The sequence below is a fragment of the Excalfactoria chinensis genome, chromosome 2 (genome assembly GCF_039878825.1).
Source record: "Excalfactoria chinensis isolate bCotChi1 chromosome 2, bCotChi1.hap2, whole genome shotgun sequence".
NCBI lineage: Eukaryota > Metazoa > Chordata > Aves > Galliformes > Phasianidae > Excalfactoria > Excalfactoria chinensis.
The window spans coordinates 129,244,719-129,261,541 of NC_092826.1; the positions used below are offsets into that span (position 1 = coordinate 129,244,719).

At 37.4% G+C, this 16,823-nt stretch overlaps 1 protein-coding gene across 1 annotated transcript in view; it reads right to left on the bottom strand.

Annotated features, from left to right (window-relative positions):
* Positions 1 to 16,823, bottom strand: part of PARD3 (par-3 family cell polarity regulator) — a 411,266-nt gene that overhangs the window by 232,044 nt on the left and 162,399 nt on the right. The window contains exons 4-5 of the mRNA XM_072328130.1: positions 15,152 to 15,330; positions 1,110 to 1,241 (exon numbers count right to left, since the gene is read on the bottom strand). Of these exons, the coding sequence (XP_072184231.1) occupies positions 1,110 to 1,241; positions 15,152 to 15,330 (311 nt within the window). The remainder of the gene's footprint in view (positions 1 to 1,109; positions 1,242 to 15,151; positions 15,331 to 16,823) is intronic.

A 16,823-nucleotide genomic window follows, 5' to 3' on the forward strand; every position in this document is an offset into this window, starting at 1 on the left:
TTCATGTATCCAACATTCTATAAGATCGCTACTGAGATTCCTAATCCAACGTCTTTGGCTGAGAAAACAGCTTTACTAACTGCCACTGTGAAAATCTAATGATGCTTGAAGTGTGCCTCGAAAACATCAAACAGCACCAGAAGGGAGACACCTCCAGCTCAGCGCACTGACCCTCCTCCTCTAGCACAGAGGAGGCAGCAGCTGAACTCACCCACACTAGCTGTGTCCACTCTGAGGGGAATACAGCAATGAAACTGCCACCATGGGTCCTGCCACATTATGTGCAGGGGAAAAAAAAAAATACCTGTTTTCATATCCTACTGCTATAAAATACAACCCTTGTACATTTATGCTCAGTGCAAAATCTTAACATTGTATAGGGAAGAAACATAATGAAATAGCCCTTATATGCAGCCTTTATATGGACTTGCTGTTATACCACTGGTCTCCATAATAAAGATGCATTTTCATTGTACATTTCAGGACATATCTTGAAAAACTGGAGACAAATCCGTGACATGACTTTTATATAATATTAAGTCCTTTAACCTTTTAGGACTATCAGGTCATTAATAAAGAAAAATCAAGTCAAAGTTACTTAATTTTTTAAAAAAGGCCAAAACCATGAGTAGTAGAAATGTACACTAAATAAATAAGACAGCAGTTTCTTCTAATTTATAATCAATCTATGTTGCAAGGACATGAATAACAAAATATTTAAAAGTACAATGTCAAAATTGATATTTGACTTCTTTGCAGTAATATTATTAACTTTCATCTGCAAAATATTTATCCAAATTACACTCCATCAATGAATTAACTCTGTTGGTGTTGATCATGAAGAACAGCAGCACTTTATATACTACATAAATACGTGTGTGACTCAAAAATGAAATAATTTACATCCATTTTCAGTCTTAATGCAGTACTTTGGAAGCAGACACAATCCCCTACAAATTTAGTCAGTGTATTTCTGGTGCTTGAATCTCACTAAGAGAGCCAATATCACATAAGAATATACTTTTTTTTTTTTTTCTTTTTTTCTGTAATATTTTGCAGTAGCATAAAGATTAGATTGATAAAGTAATATATATATACATATATATTACCTGTTCTTGCCTCTCCAGCCACTTGTCCACCATGGGATGACTGGCACTTAACGATGAACGAGCATTGTCTCTCTGAAACTGGTTAGACCAGCTACTAGTATCTCGCGGTAGGCTTCTGTAGTTTTCATCTTTCTATTTTAAAAGAAACAAAAAAGTATCTTATAAAAAAACAACCAGTCCTTGCACGTTATCAATGCAGCTGGTTATTAAAATCATACAAAGAGAACAAGGACAAAGGAGAAAGCAGGTCTGACTGGTCTCAAGGACCAGAACATAAATTTGACTGCTTGGTGTGTGCATAAAGATATTCCATGTCAAGAGCTCCCCTTCCTTAGCACCAGAGAAGTCCAAACACAGCCTTCAGTGGGTTTGTTGCTCCCATGTGTGCTTCACTACTGGCCTTTTCCAGCTTCAAACCTCTAGTGCACAGACATCCCAAGTATGTACTCCATCAGGTTTTCAGAATACCCAGCTCCTTAAAAAAGCAAACGCAACATACAACATTCTATCTAGAAACACATAAGTCCAATGCAGAATTTCTCCAAGTCCCTGAATGCAGCCAATTTTACAGTTAAAGGTGTCTCCTTGCTCTAGGTATTCTCCTTTCCACTGGAACAGTATGGTAAAGAGTTCACAACAGGAATTTCTCACCCCACGTCATAAGGCAAGATTATAACTGGTGATATACTTCTTTCCCCTTAACTTCACAATATTAAGTGTTTATGTGTAACACATAAAGTAAAGCACTCACACTTGGAACTTGTTATCAAGCTTGCTTTTCTCATTTTAGAGGGCTTTCACCCTGTTTCTGTTTGCTTGTTTTGCTGAGAGTAAACAAATGTAGCCATATTTGTAAAACTTCATCAGATAGAGACTGTGCCAATGGAAATGCACGTATCACACTGAGACAGATTTTTCAAGTCTTTCCAATGGGCGAATAAGAGTTCGAATTTTCATTCCCACAAGAACATATTCCTCAGCCTCTAATGGTACTTAGTCCATACAAAGTGTGATCAGTAAAAGCCAGTAAAAACACAAGAGGTAGATTCTTAATGTTAGGAGTTACCCTTAGCCCAAAGTCAAACTGATCATTTATACAAGTTAGTTCCCTCCAATTAAAAGCATATATGGAACTGAAATTCTCCTTAGCCTTGCAAAAGCAGATCGAAAAAGCAGTAAATATACTATAAGGATAAGCAGAGTAATTTTTTCCAGTCAATATTTGTCTATCAATCTTAATTCCAAATCAGACAATTTAGAAGGAGTATCTATTTTTATGCATTCCTGAGCAAGTAAATTAGGGTTATGGTGCTACATATTTAACAATATTACTGCAGAAATCTTGAAAATCTCTCTAAAAAAAAGATGAATTAACCAAAGAAAATACAATAATCATCATCATCATCATCATCACTGTAAACTAGTAGTTAAATACATTTTCTATATTTATTCCCTTTTAAAATCGATACTTTATTCCATCATCATAAGGTATTTCCTTCCCAATTTAGGCTATCAGTACTTATTTTGCATAGCCCAGTATTAGTCTGATACTCTAAAACACAAACAGTAGCATCAGTTCCTCTACGGTCTCCTCTTACAATTTGGTATCTTGTAAGAGTATGACATACTTTGCTAGGAAACTGAACTCTCAGTATAACTGTAATAAATAGAATTTTCAAGGGCTTCAGTGGTGAGAGCAGGTTTTTTCCATACTTATCAAATTTAAGCTTTCTTAATTGATGACAAGTTCTTTTTTTGAAAGAGATTTTGTAGTAGAAAAGAAGTAATCAGTTTCAAGATATTAAAGCTTGAATTCAACCAGCACAAGATATTGTAAAAAATACATCTGCACAAATAACCAGCTGAACAAATCCCCATCATAAATTAGCTTAACCTCCCACAAATGAGTAAAAACTTCATATCTTTCAACCATTAAAATTGTCCACTTTTCCACTGTGGTTAAGCACAGAACAAACTTAGCCTCTTGCTTAGGAGAGGGAGAGTGGAAGGCAGCTGATGCTTTGTACAACTGTCCGTGTGCAGAGCCATAAAGGACAGGAAGCAGCATGCAGAAATTGATTTTTTCCTAATGCTGCTCTTATTCCATTCTCCTCCAGAGACAGAGGTGGCACAGTTACTATAAGCCAAAACAACAATTTCTTTTGCTCAAAGTTCTGAAAAGGTATAACAACAAAATCAAGGTCTGGACAAAGAAATAAAGAAGGATCATTTCATGCACAAAAACACTCCATTCAGTTGGTGCATGAGTTACTGTTATTTGACGGTAATTTGTTATTAGACAGACCGTCATCCCATCTGAATGAATAGACATTTCTGCCTCCTACGTAATGAGATGTTTTCTGTACCTTTGTATTTTATAAATAATTCCATTTTTCTATTGATTCGTGTTTACAGTTTTCAGTACAAACATTTAAAGCAGACTTCTTTTATCCATGCTACACAAAGATTTCCTTCCACACAGCACCCACCAGCCGCGTACAGTGGAAATTTTTGCTAAAGTTCGAGAGAAGGGAAAAAAGATAAAAGCTGATCCAGGGGTGTGCTCAGGGAAGTGTCCTTCAGTCATTCAGACGCTACGTGGCTCTGATCTGAGTTATGCAGGACAGCAGTACTGCTTACAGTTTCTAATGAAACCTCCTGCTGTAAGACATGCCACAGCACACAGTGCAGATGAAATTATTTATGCTAAGTGAGTTGAATTGGGCCTCTGTTTGATACAGAAGATACTGTCAGAAATTCTGCAAGGAGTTCATGCCTACTAATGTCTGTACAGGCCGGAAAAATATATTCCTCCCGTTTATCAGAATATTTTTGCTGTAGTCCACTTTCATAGAAGACTGCCTTCCTCCTACTGAGGTGCACACCAGTTCTTTTTATGTACAGGAGGTCTCCAAAGTTACTCATCAACTTTTTGGATGGCAGAAACAAAAGCTGGAATGGAGCAGAGATGCAGTCCCTGTGAGTTGTTCTTTGCAGCTCAGCTCAAAAAATCACTACTATCAGCATGTAACAAAAAACTTCTTCAGGGCTGAAATCATACACAGTCTTGCTGGTGTTAACCGAACAGCAAAACACAAGAAAAACAACCTGCCATAGGGAAGCACCATGCTTTCTTTGTTGCTAAACCAGCTGCAAAGCTGTTTGTCTTCTAAAGCAAACAAACACACATATTGTAAAATATGCCAATGAACAACCCAGACCATTTTTCTTCCACTCAGCATGATTCAGCATTAGCGTGCTTGCTCCAAACGTCCAACTGGAAAGGTGTGTGCTGCTTTTAACTTCAATACCATTAAGAGAAGATTTTATAGCGCAGAAGCCATCAGGTCACAAAGGGAATTCTCATTTCTACTGGAGCTGCAGCTGGAAGCCCTCCTGAGACTGGTACTGACATGCATCATCAGTTACAATTAAATGCAGTAGTTTTAAGAAAAGGTTCTTTCTCAGAAATCTTTGGGGACTGTGGGCAATGGCAAGTTTATGATATTTGAATTGAAAATTGATCAATATAATTCTAAAACTGTCAAATCACCATATTGCCACTGTACTTAATAGTTGCATTTTGCAGTATTTTTAATGAGAATACAGATTCCAGCTCCTTAAGATTTAGTTCAGTGTACTGTCCCTGCAGGGCTCTGCTGGAGGCTTGGGTGAAAGGGACAAAAGTGAAGTGCTTTTGCTGTGCTTTTAATTTCAGATGATTTGCAATATATAACAAGCTTCTCATCAAAGACTTTGTAGCTCGTAGATAAAATGATGCATTAGTATGATCCGTGTACTTTAATTACTGGCTGTCAGTGCATAAACTCATTAGTGATTGTAACCTGCACTTGTACCACTAAAGACTCCCAGCACGATGAACACAACCAGAATGTCTTTCACACCGCATGGTGACACATCCATGCCCACTACCTCATTTAACACTACAGCAATTTCCAAAAAGTGAAAGAGTAGCGTATTTTTCATTTGCTTTTGTCTTCTTATGTCTAATGCAAAGAGTAATGAGTTTTGAGGGTTTTATATGTATAGGAGATATAACAGGAGGTAAACAGGTTGAAGACCTCTTCATGGCAGTTCTCTGGAAGGAGATCAAAAGATCTCTACAAAGCTTCTTAGCTATTTCTACAGCAAGTTATTCACCTCTTGTTCAGGACCTTCAATACAAGAAACCATTTGGGGCTCTGAAAATGTCTGGCTGTATCTTTTTTCATGTATGCAGAATATTTTGGAAAAGGGCTATTGTTTTGGGTTTTTTTGCCTATAATACCTTCTGACAGTCTCAGATTGATACCTCAACACTGAAGAGAGACAAGACTTTGTTTAATCCTTTGAGGTTACAGTTTCATTTGACCAACTCTGGGCAAGTGTCTATAAATACATTTATTGGCTCAATCATTATAAAAGCTGCTCTTCTCTTTTTTTATGATCCACTGTGTCCATGCTAGACAGTGGTCAGTTTGATGTCACACATTAATTCTAAAAGCAGCAATTACCAAAGCATCTTTATGTAAATACAGATCTGTCTGATATAAATCTCGGTTTACTAACACAGTAATATACACTCATTTTTGCATGCCCTCTAAAGTTTCAATAAACAGAACCCTGTTTATTTTGTTGTACTGGGTTTTTATTGCTTTACAGAGTTAAATAAATGAACAAATAAGACTAAGTGGACCCTGATTTCTCAAAAAACAAACAAACAAACAAAATGTATCTTTTACAGGAAAAATAATTATATATAGGAAATTAATTAACCCAGTAATGTGATGTACATACAAATATATAAATATATATTATATATATACATAGAGGTCAGCTGCTATTCATCATCAGCTTTTTATGAACAAATTATACCAGCTTTCATGTTTTCCTCGAAAGGAACTGTACCATTCAATAAGTAACTCATTCCTTATAAACACCCACATCTTAAGAATCTGACACTACTTCTTTGTCAGTCTCCCTTTTTCCTCTCAAAAAATTCAGCTTATTTTATCATTCTACATTTCATTTTCAAAGATTGCTTTGTTTTGCCGTGTATTGAAGAACACAACCTCTGAAGATACAATAATCTGGATACAGCTTAGCCATCAAATGCATGAAGTAAGGATAGGGTCTCACTCACCCATTATCAGAAATCTCTAATCTTAGGCCATTCCCCAAGGAGTAAAGAGAGGACTTCTGCATTAAAGAAGTATCTCAGCTTTATGCCTGTTCTTGACTTTGACCTGCAATGTGGGTCATTTCCAGCCAACTGGTAAAAACTGCCTTAGGATACAGGAGATGAGTATCTAATATTCTAATAAAAAACATGGTCATTTGCATTCCCTATTTATAATGGTAATAGATGTGAAGAATGACAACTCTGTAGTTATTTTGATGACTTTAGAGAATCTAGAAAGATTTGTCTTCAGAAATGACCCCTCCTGTAGCTCCATGAATTGAATTAATTTATTATGCATTGATAATAGCTCATTAGATGCCCATGAGGAGAAAGACAATTTAAAAGCCAATGTTATGCCTAAGTTCTATCATTTTATGTTCAGAAATTTCCAAAGTTATGCAATTCCAATTCATATATTCTATGCTGTCCTTTGATTGACAAGGGGAGACCGACCTGAAAAACAGCAATGAATGATCAGGGGTCACAAAGAATGGACAATTTCCCGTACACCTGGTGCTGTATGAAGCTATACAGTACCAAGGAACACGGCCCAAGTTAAGAATAAATAAACAATGTCTCATTGCATATCCAAATCATTCTGTTGATCTCTCATGTTTACTAAGGAAAATAAAAAATGTAACAATCTTTGCAGGTAAACACACAAAACCGAAACTTATTAGGCAGGGTGTTTTGATTTTTCCCAGACTGAGACAGGAAAAAACGCTTCCTAATCAATTCACTCTTTATTTACTATTCTCACAATAAAACCTCAGAAAACATAATGCTAAGCAACCAAAATAGCATGTGATAGTTGTTATTTTGTAACTACAGTTCTGAAGTCGGGTTTTACTTCTGTAAGATTCCTGAAAGAAATGCTAAAAAGGCATTGTTTTCCATAGCATCAGTTTAAAGAAAAATGAATCAGTCATCTTAAAAAGCTATGAAGCTACAGTTCTTCTTCCTGTACACATCACACTTTGAAAGCAGTTTCCTCTTCTCACAAAATAATGCCTCATATTTTACGATGTTGGCCCGTGACGTCAGAGACAGATGTTGGCGGTATGGCATTAAAGGTGGAACTTTCCCCACAGTACATTTCATTCCCATGTGACAGAGGACAGCAGACAGGCAGTCTCACAGAGTGGCATCTGCCATGGAAGTGTGGATGAAGCAAAGCTTATAACTTGCCAGTACTATCCTGATAAGTGCAGGTAAATGCTTTAAGGCACCTCTAAAATGAATATTTGAAAGCTTCTACGGTTGTTTTTATGTTTAGAAAATTGCACCTGCAGGCCAACAACTAAACTGCAGAGAAGGGGACAGGGTAACCATGATAGCTTCTCAAGCTAAGAAAACTTAGAGTTTGTGTCTTCCTTGTATTAACAGCTGAGCAGAGAAGGGCAGTGACTTCTGACCAAAGCAGTGGGGCGGCGCCCAGGTGGCAGCAAAGCAAGGCCTGCAGGCAGTGGCTGTGCCCTCCCTACACTTACAACCACTGGCCTTTTCCCTATCAGCCCTTACTAAAACCACAATTGCCCTATTTAAAAATATATAGAGGGGACTCAGCAGAGCTTCCAGGAAAGCACTCAACTTCGAGGGATTAATTGACTCCTCAGCCTTATAAACTCATCTCAGCCAGACTCTTTCCTGATGACTTAACCAATGCAGGACAAACAGCATTTGTTTCAGACCCAAATTCAGTCCTAACAGAAAAAAGCCCAGTAGGTGAGTAGGCTGTTCTACTTTTAATTCCCACCCAGTGAAGTTCACCATTTCCCCCTCAGTCACACTAGTCTGAGACTACTTTTTTTGCATGACTGGTACTCATTGCATGATGACTTAAATTCATTTAAAAAAACAACAAACGCAGCAAAAAAAGGCTGAAATAATCACTGCTGGCACCGCTCAGACTCACATCAGGACACTGCAGGAAAGCCCAGCCTGCTGTGTGGCTTGTACTTTGAATTTTACTGACTTGCTTTGGACTTGTTTTGCATCAATACACAGCCCTGGTAATATGAAAACAAGGAAGATAAGGTAAACTTATGAGTATGCATCTGCAGGAACACTTAGTGTATACTGCAAAAACAGTTTAAACACACAACTCTGTGTTACAACTAAATAGAGGAAAACTGTCTGAAACTGAGATCCAATCGTGCATCTCTAATCTATAAAATTTAAAAATAAACTGACTAAACCTGAACTTCCAATCTAATTTTTCTTTTCTTTCATTATTCAATCTTTCATCAAGCTACTATTTCAGGTCCTTGTTTTTTTTTTTACCCTCCAGCCCAAGGAGAGCTACAGTAACATAAAAAATTGAAAGAAACGGAGATGAACATTCGAACATGGAAATTGTCAAGTATATGTACACTTAGATGAACGGCAGAGTAAAAGTCAGTCATTCATTACAACTTATATTTTTCTGTACTTGAGAAGTCCATGCCTTCAGTATAGCTTTCACCACCTCTCTGAAAAATGCTATATACCACTGCTACTGAAGTAAAAATATAAATATCCTGTGCATGTTCCAACACTCCTCCATCACCAGGAAGATACTCAATCACTCAGATCCCTTTAGCATTCTTAGCACTGTGTTCTCTCACCTGCAGACCAGACACTGCTCACCCAAGCCCATCACACAAAGAGACGGGGTAGAAAAGCACTGGAAGAAAATGACTTATTATTCCCACTTTACTGATGAACAACAGACATTGAGAGTGATCGGCACACTACCTCAGCCTCAGAGCAAAGTGCAAAAGAAACACAAGCTCTCAGATCAAGCTCTCAGATCTCTCCAGAATCTTGCACTAATAATCTTCTGAGGAAAAGAGAGGAAATTTGATAGGTGGGCTTTTACAAATTGATATCTCACAGAAATAAAAAACACAAGGAAAAAAAATGGTAAAAGAACAAGAGATGAAGAAAACTGTAATTTCACTTTGGATTGTTTATTTTTCTTATTGGCTATTTCCCTGCTTCTTAGCAAGTCTGGTCACAAATGACTTTTCTATTCAAACAGCTGAATCCTTCACATATGTAGTACTCAGCAAACATTAGAGTACAAAATCCAGTGATACACATTTTCTGTTATTTCTCTCTGTGCACCAGACAAGGATTTTTTCATTTTATATCTCCCATTCTCAACATGCTACATTTTGAAAGTCAGAAATGCTGCATTTTTCCTTTGAGATTTTAATTCTTACGGCATCAAAATATTACTTTCTACTCTGTGCAGAAAGTCAGATTCTTCTCAGTGGTAAGCAGTGAAGTAGCAAGAGTCAAGAGGTATGTACTGAAATACAAGTATATCCATAAGGGTGACCAGACACTGGAAGAGGTTGCCCAGAGAGGTGGTGCAGTCTTCATCTTTGGAGATATATGTATACAAAACCTGTCTGGACAAAGACCTGAGCAACCTGATCTGATTGACCCTGCCTTGAGCAGAGTGGTTGGACAAGATGACCTAAAGCAGTACCTTCCAACCTCAGCTATTCTATGATCCTTTGAAACTCGTGAGTTTTACAGACGTCAGGAAAGCAATAACACATGCTATGTTTATTTTATGTTGCACTCTCTCTGGGTGCATTTGCTCTATACTATTTTATCATCACATGACAAGCTACCAGCAATTATTTTCTACACAAAGAAAGAAAACTGGTGAACATAACTTTTTTTGTCTGTTTTCTTTTTTAAATATCTATTCCTCTCTCTCCCATAACAATATTTTCTGCATTAAAACCCTATTTCAGTATTTGTAAATAACTCTCTTGTTTTTCCTTCCTCTTTTCCTACATGCACTCACATCCAAAATGACAAAATCTGTGAATCTCACCAAAAAGAAATAAGGTTGTTCCCAGAACGATATCTTTTAGTCCATAATTTTCCCTACTTGGTCTAATGAATTTCCAGTCAGACATTCAGAATCCTTGGCTACAAAGTGAAATTTGTACACTCTGTTTTAATACAGGAAACTTCAGTCCTCTGAATTATAGTTAAATCTATTGAAATAACACACCTTTGGTGACAGTGATAGAGAAAATTTCACTATGCTGGCTTCAAAATGACTCAAAGCTAAATGAAACCAGTTTTCAGTTTGAATCTGATCTCAACATGGACAGATCATTTTTGTTTGGCATATACATCTCATATAATGCACACATGCTTTTTTTCCTTTGTGGCTAAAGAAAATAAAATTGCATTCTATTTATAAGGAGACTCAGGCACAGCATCTCTCAGAGTTAAAAAAAATTCAATGCAATAATTTGAATAAGTGTATCTATCTGTCTCAAGCCAACAAGAAATAAATAATTCTGCAAGAGGGGATGGTGAGAAACACAAAGCTTTATAGTTAAGGGATTTGACACTGCATGAGATTTAGGTCATTCTTACATGGCTTAGACTTCTTTCTCTGCAGTTTATGGAGCCCATAAAGATAAGGCTTCTAAGCAGGAAAAAAGCATATCCTAAAAACAGTTATTCCTACAAGGCATGGCTATTCTCAACCTCATAATACAGATGTGGAAAACTTACATAAACAGACAGCAAAAAACCTGGCTGCTGACTAAATGGCAAAGGCAAAAAGAGGGAAAAAAGTGATGTACCAAGTATATTCAGCTACATGTTTGCTGTTGATGATCCACCCTGCAGAGCATGTTGCATGCCATTTGCTTTGCTCCAGGTGGGTGAATCCAGGAGCGAGAGAGGCACAGAAGCCCATGCACAATCGTTTTTCTCTCCCATTGCTCTCTATCAGCGTACATTATTGCCTCTTTATGCTATACCAATGCTGTTATCTCAGATGCAACAATACATGAATCAAACTCAGAAAAGTCACTGTGGGAAATTTTTCATAAGCCAGGTAATCATGCTATATCCCTGTCTCAAGCAAGACAGGTTAACTAGATTAGCAATATAAGTAATTTGAAATAATATGCAACTCTTCATCACAAACACAGGTGAAAATTTAAAAAAAAAAATAATAATAAAAAAAATCTAAAAGTGGGGGAGGGGGATAATTAACTCACAGTTGTTATAAGAGAAAACATATCTGGTTGTTGCATTTATGTTCTTGTACACTAACACAAACATCTAAGGGAAAGGAAACACAATTTTCATTACTACACCTCTTGTTTTAAGGGCAGCTACTTAAGCCAGTAGGCTTTCATTCTACATTATTAAGACTGTGAGCCAAATTAACTGTTATTCAGAAAAGAAAACAACATCAAAAAATATTCTACTGTGATGGAAGGAACCACGTCTGGTGCACCTGAGCTGCATACAATCTGTTCAACTGTACAGTTCAATAAAATTCAAACAAAATTACAGCTTGCAAATCAGGTATTACTGCAGGCCTTTGAGAAGATATTTTTACTAAGAGATTTCTTGTTTCATTAGAATGGCTCAAGGAAGGAAGAGACGTGATTAAGTCAAGCTTTGAATCACTATGTAATCCAGATACGTCTAAGGCACAAAATTCTATTTGAAAGTCATTTTAATATTCACTTTTAAAAGAATACTGAGAAGTGAATTTACATAAGAAAATGGTTGATGATCATGAGCTGACTTTGTAAATACTTGCACCAAGGAGGAGACGTTATCATTTCACTGAGACCACTCATGAGGATGCAGAAGGAAGAGGTCAGGAATTACAGAGCTGACTAAGGCCTCCAATATTACAATAGCTTGTAAAAATCAATAATCATGATAATTCTTCAAACACATGAGCACTATTGGATAGAAAATGTCAATGGTTTCAGATGGAAAGTGTCTGGTTTCAAGCTGCTCTTACAGGGTTTAAGTACAACTGGACAACACAGAAAAAACAAAAAGTCAAAATTCCAATTCAAAGGAAGCAGAGAGCTCTGGCATTTCATAAGAATAAACGTTTTTCTTTTCAATAAAGGGATATGAAAAACAAATGAAAAATCAATTCCATCCTAATATGTAAAGGCACTGTAACTTCATCAACAGGATCCTTCAAATCTCTCGTATTTTTCCTCTTTCCTGGTGCCCTTATCTCTTTTTATGTGCCCGGAACTCCTGGCATATGTCCTGGCTCTTCACAGCCTTTGGTGCATGGCAGCACTGTCTCCTCTTAATTTCATCTAATCTTGGGCATCTGCCCAATTTCCTGCCATTTCAAATTGTTCTTACCCAAAATGAAATAAACACCAGTGAGGAGTCTTCTCTCACTCGCCCCTGAGAAATAAATCTCTTCTGCCAGATACATGCAGCTTCTCTCTGCTAATTCCACCAAAAATTGGACAGAGTTTCTACCTGTCAATTATTCCTCTTTAGAGGTGACGGGCTGAAAGTAATGTCACTTCTTAGAGTCAGTAGGTGGATGAAGCTTTTGGCAACTCTCCCAGAAACCCTTTTCTTGTTTCTGTGAGAGACATATAGATATTGCTGGGGTAAAGTTGCTAACCTACAACTGTGCTGCAAATCTCAGCCCAAGAACATATGTTCTTGTGCTGTCAAGAAAAGGAAATGCAGTAAAAACATTACGTAGTGCCAACCGCCCACAAAAGATATATGGGTGCTCAAGCCCAATGCACAGAGCAGAAAATTAAGATTGTTCTCATTGCTTTGCTTGAAATGTCTGTGTCATCTATAATCAGTGAAACAGTCTGAAACAAAGCACAGCCATCTCTTTTTGTTATTCTGAGTAGCTTAAGAAAACAAATAGTAGTGAGTAGTTGTTATTGTTCAAACTACCTAAATATACTTCAAAAATTCCCTGTTAGTACTTGGGTAAGTGATAGATTCTTTAAATGTAGACGAAATAATGAACTGTAGAATATCAGTGCAAATGAATTTGCTGCTAGTATTGAGATATGAAAGGAGAATTATTAATATCAGTTACTAAGAGAAATAGGATTCACTAGTTAATCTTGATGAACATGAAGAAATCAAGATGCTGGCAACACAAACAATGTAGCACAAATTCACTCAGTATTAATTCACAACATATGGTGTACAAGCAATTATTATTCAATTGCAGTTGTTTACTGCATCTTATCTATTAAAAATAACCTACAAAGCGATCAGTTCTATTTGAAGGACTGATGTATACAGTGTGTAAAATAAGATTTAAAAAAACAGTATAAACATTAGCAGTTGTGCTAACAAATGTACATTAGTTCCCCACCATTCTCCTGATTTAATATTCCTTTGTCGCTAGCTTCCCATCATAATGTGAGAGCACATGTTTTCCTTTCCGTTTTGGTCACCATGCTTCAGTAGACATCAAATATTTTCATGAAAATCATGAGCAAGTACATAATGAACAACTAATGATGCAAGAACACGAGTGTGAAAGATCAGCTGCTGTTCAACTCTCTCCAATTTCTGCTAACTTCACATACTAAAAGAAATCTGATTATGCTATGTATGGCTCTCCAATATCTGTGCTAGTGGAGTAATGAAGTGCAGTTTCATTATCATTTCAGAAAAATTAACTGAAAATAGTAACACTTCAAAGGGATTAGATTATCGCTTTTCTCCTCCAAATTAGAATACTATGAAATACTTTTCAGATCAACGCACACTTCTGTGTCACACCAGCACAAGTGATGATATACCTTTACCTACCCAAAATTCTGATCAAGGAGAGACCTAAAGATAAAGACCTAAAGATAAAGATCCTGCATTTTGGTCACAAAAACCCCAGGCAACCCTACAGGCTTGGGGAGGTGTGGCTAGAAAGCTGCCTGATGGAAAGGGACCTTGGTGTATTGATGGACAGTTGGCTGAATATGAGCCAGCAGTGTGCCCAGGTGGCCAAGAAGTCCAATAGCATCCTGGCTTGTATCAGGAATGGTGTGGTGAGCAGGATTAGGGAAGTCATCCTGCCTCTGTACTCAGCATTGGTGAGGCCTCACCTCGAGTACTGTGTTCAGTTTTGGGCACCTCAGTAAAAAAAAAAACAACATGGAGGTACTGGAGCAGGTCCAGAGAGGGGCAATGAGGGTTGTGAAGGGCTTGGAAAATCAGCTCTGTGAGGAAAGGCTGAGGGAGCTGGAGCTGTTTAGTTTGTGGAAAAGGAGGCTTTTTTTTCACTTCTTTAACTGAAGTTTGGGAGTCCTGGAAGTCCTGCCTGCATGTTCTTGGGTTGTGTTTATATAATAACTATCATAAGCTACCATTTTTCTGACAGGATTTTGTGCTGTTCAGTCAGAATGGCAACCAAAAGTGCAACTTTCTATAGAAATGACTCGCTGGAATTATTATTTCTTTTTCTTTAGACTTTCTTCCTTTCTTCTTAAGTTAAAGAAGAGCGCAGGTAGAGATACTGAAACTACATTGGGAAAAAACAAAAAACAAACAAAAAAAAGGAAGCAAATAACAGGCAACAGGCACATTAAACTGTTTTAGTTTTAATAACATTAACAAAGAGAGATAGGATTTGTAATTTTCGTTTTGCATTACTTGACTCAGAAAATGAAAACTAGCATTGCTGTGTCAGAAAGACAGAGCCAGACTAGCTGTAGGCATGCAGATTATTCACTGACATTAGGACTTCTGCAGAGATCAGTGGAAATCATTATAGAGACTATTTGCATTCAAAGAAAACATGTGACAGTATTTAGGTCCAATTGGCAGAATAAGGAGTAATCAGAGCTTCAGTGGCAATTAATGGTGAAATCAAACATTTGTAATGCCTGCTGTGGGTATCACTAAGGGCTTCCTCAAAAGGTACACATGCAACTGCATGGTGTTCAGCTGATAGTGTGGTTGGACAAGGTCAGGAAATGCAGGTTTACCCATTAAGAGAAGGACAAAAAGAAAAGTCAAAATGTATGCACATTTCACATTTACTGAATGAAGAGGAGTAAAGAAGTATTCCAAAATATACCTTTCTGTCGTGTGTAGTGGGTACGCCAGGGGTGTTCTGCTTGAGAAAGCCTGCTGTTGTGGACCACCTTGTAGGGTTTTTCCGTGAAGGCTCTTCTGAAGAAAAATTTGTATCACTTACAGAGGTTGAGAGGCCAATCAGTGCAGGGTCACTACTCCGCCGTACATGAAGAGGCATATCTGAAGAATGAAACAGACAGTAAATAAACACTGACGAGATTTAAAATGTTTTTCACATCAGGAAAGAAATTCTTTTTCAAGCTCTGGATGGGTGGTTTTGGCCAAATGTGATATTGTAGAGTATGTGGCTACTGACCCAGCATAGTTCCTCAAGGACAAGGTCTGTTACTTTTAAAACCGCAGTCTCACTGCTTGACGATATGAGAAGGAAATGAGAGCCAAACAAAACTCTTAACCTAATACAGCTCTTTGGTTTGATAAGTACAAAAATGGTATCGCTACCATCTGTTGGTTGCTGTGTAAAACAAAAAACTACCTAAGCTTGAACAACTGACTGAAGTAACATAAATGTAAAGAGCAAGTAGACAAACAGTCTCATGCCAAAACCAGGAGTGGACTCAGACTACACTTCTTGCACCCCCACAACATGCTTGTAGTGTGGGTACCACCAGCCAGAGCATGCAAGAGGTGGCAGAGCAGCCTCTCTGCAGGGAAAGGCAGTCTCCTCTCCTTTGAAGTATCCGTTCTGTTCTTTTCTCAGAACACAAGGAAGTGATCAGTTTCTGCTCTGCATTCTTCCTTCTCCTGATAGCTGAAACAAGATCTGTGCTGATCTATCACCTTTCCCTTAGCTTTCCAACTAGTATAACTGACAGGAGAAAAAGATTTCATTACTAATAAACAATGCATCAGGCAGGTAAGCAGAAAAAGAAAGGGATTTGTAATATATGTGGAGGTCAAAGTTTTGGAAACTTTGAAGGCACATTAGTTTCTCTTGAAATACAACTTCATTTTTCCAATTTCATTTATTATCCTACAATAAATATCCACACATCTGTAGTGTCTGTGCCCAAACAGAAGTTTCACTGCTGGCATTTGTGACCTCTTAGCACTCTCCCACTCAACACCAAAAGGAAGGTGATGTAATTTATCAGCTTTATTTCTCTTTACTGCTACATTGAGAACCTTGAATGCAAAGCAAAAAAGGTGAAAACTATGGCAACATAAGCAGCAGAATCTCTGGGAAAGGCACAGCGGCCAACAGCTGAAAATGATAACCAGGGCTATTTTTCAATGCCATGATCAAATATTTCCCGAAGAAGGTGAAGGTTCATGTCTCCCAATACCAGCAGGAAAACACAATGGCAGCAGTCTGAAAAGTGACTAGTCTTAAGCTTTATAATGTTTTTATATTAAAGCTACATACAACAACTTTAAAATACAAAATCTTATTTTATATGGCATTATAAACACACAGAGGAATATGGTCGATCATGCTACACAAAAAAAGAAAAAATATGCATGGCTGAGGTTTTTCAGAACAATTAGGAATCGTGCTGCTGAGATATGCACAAGCGGTACATGGCAAAACACCAAAACACTCGTTCCATTTCAAATCCAACCTGGTAAACAAGGATAACAGAGGATTAATTGGTATTTTTCCCACAAACACTGCATTGTTTCCATTTCCTCTGATTTTATTTTATTTTTTC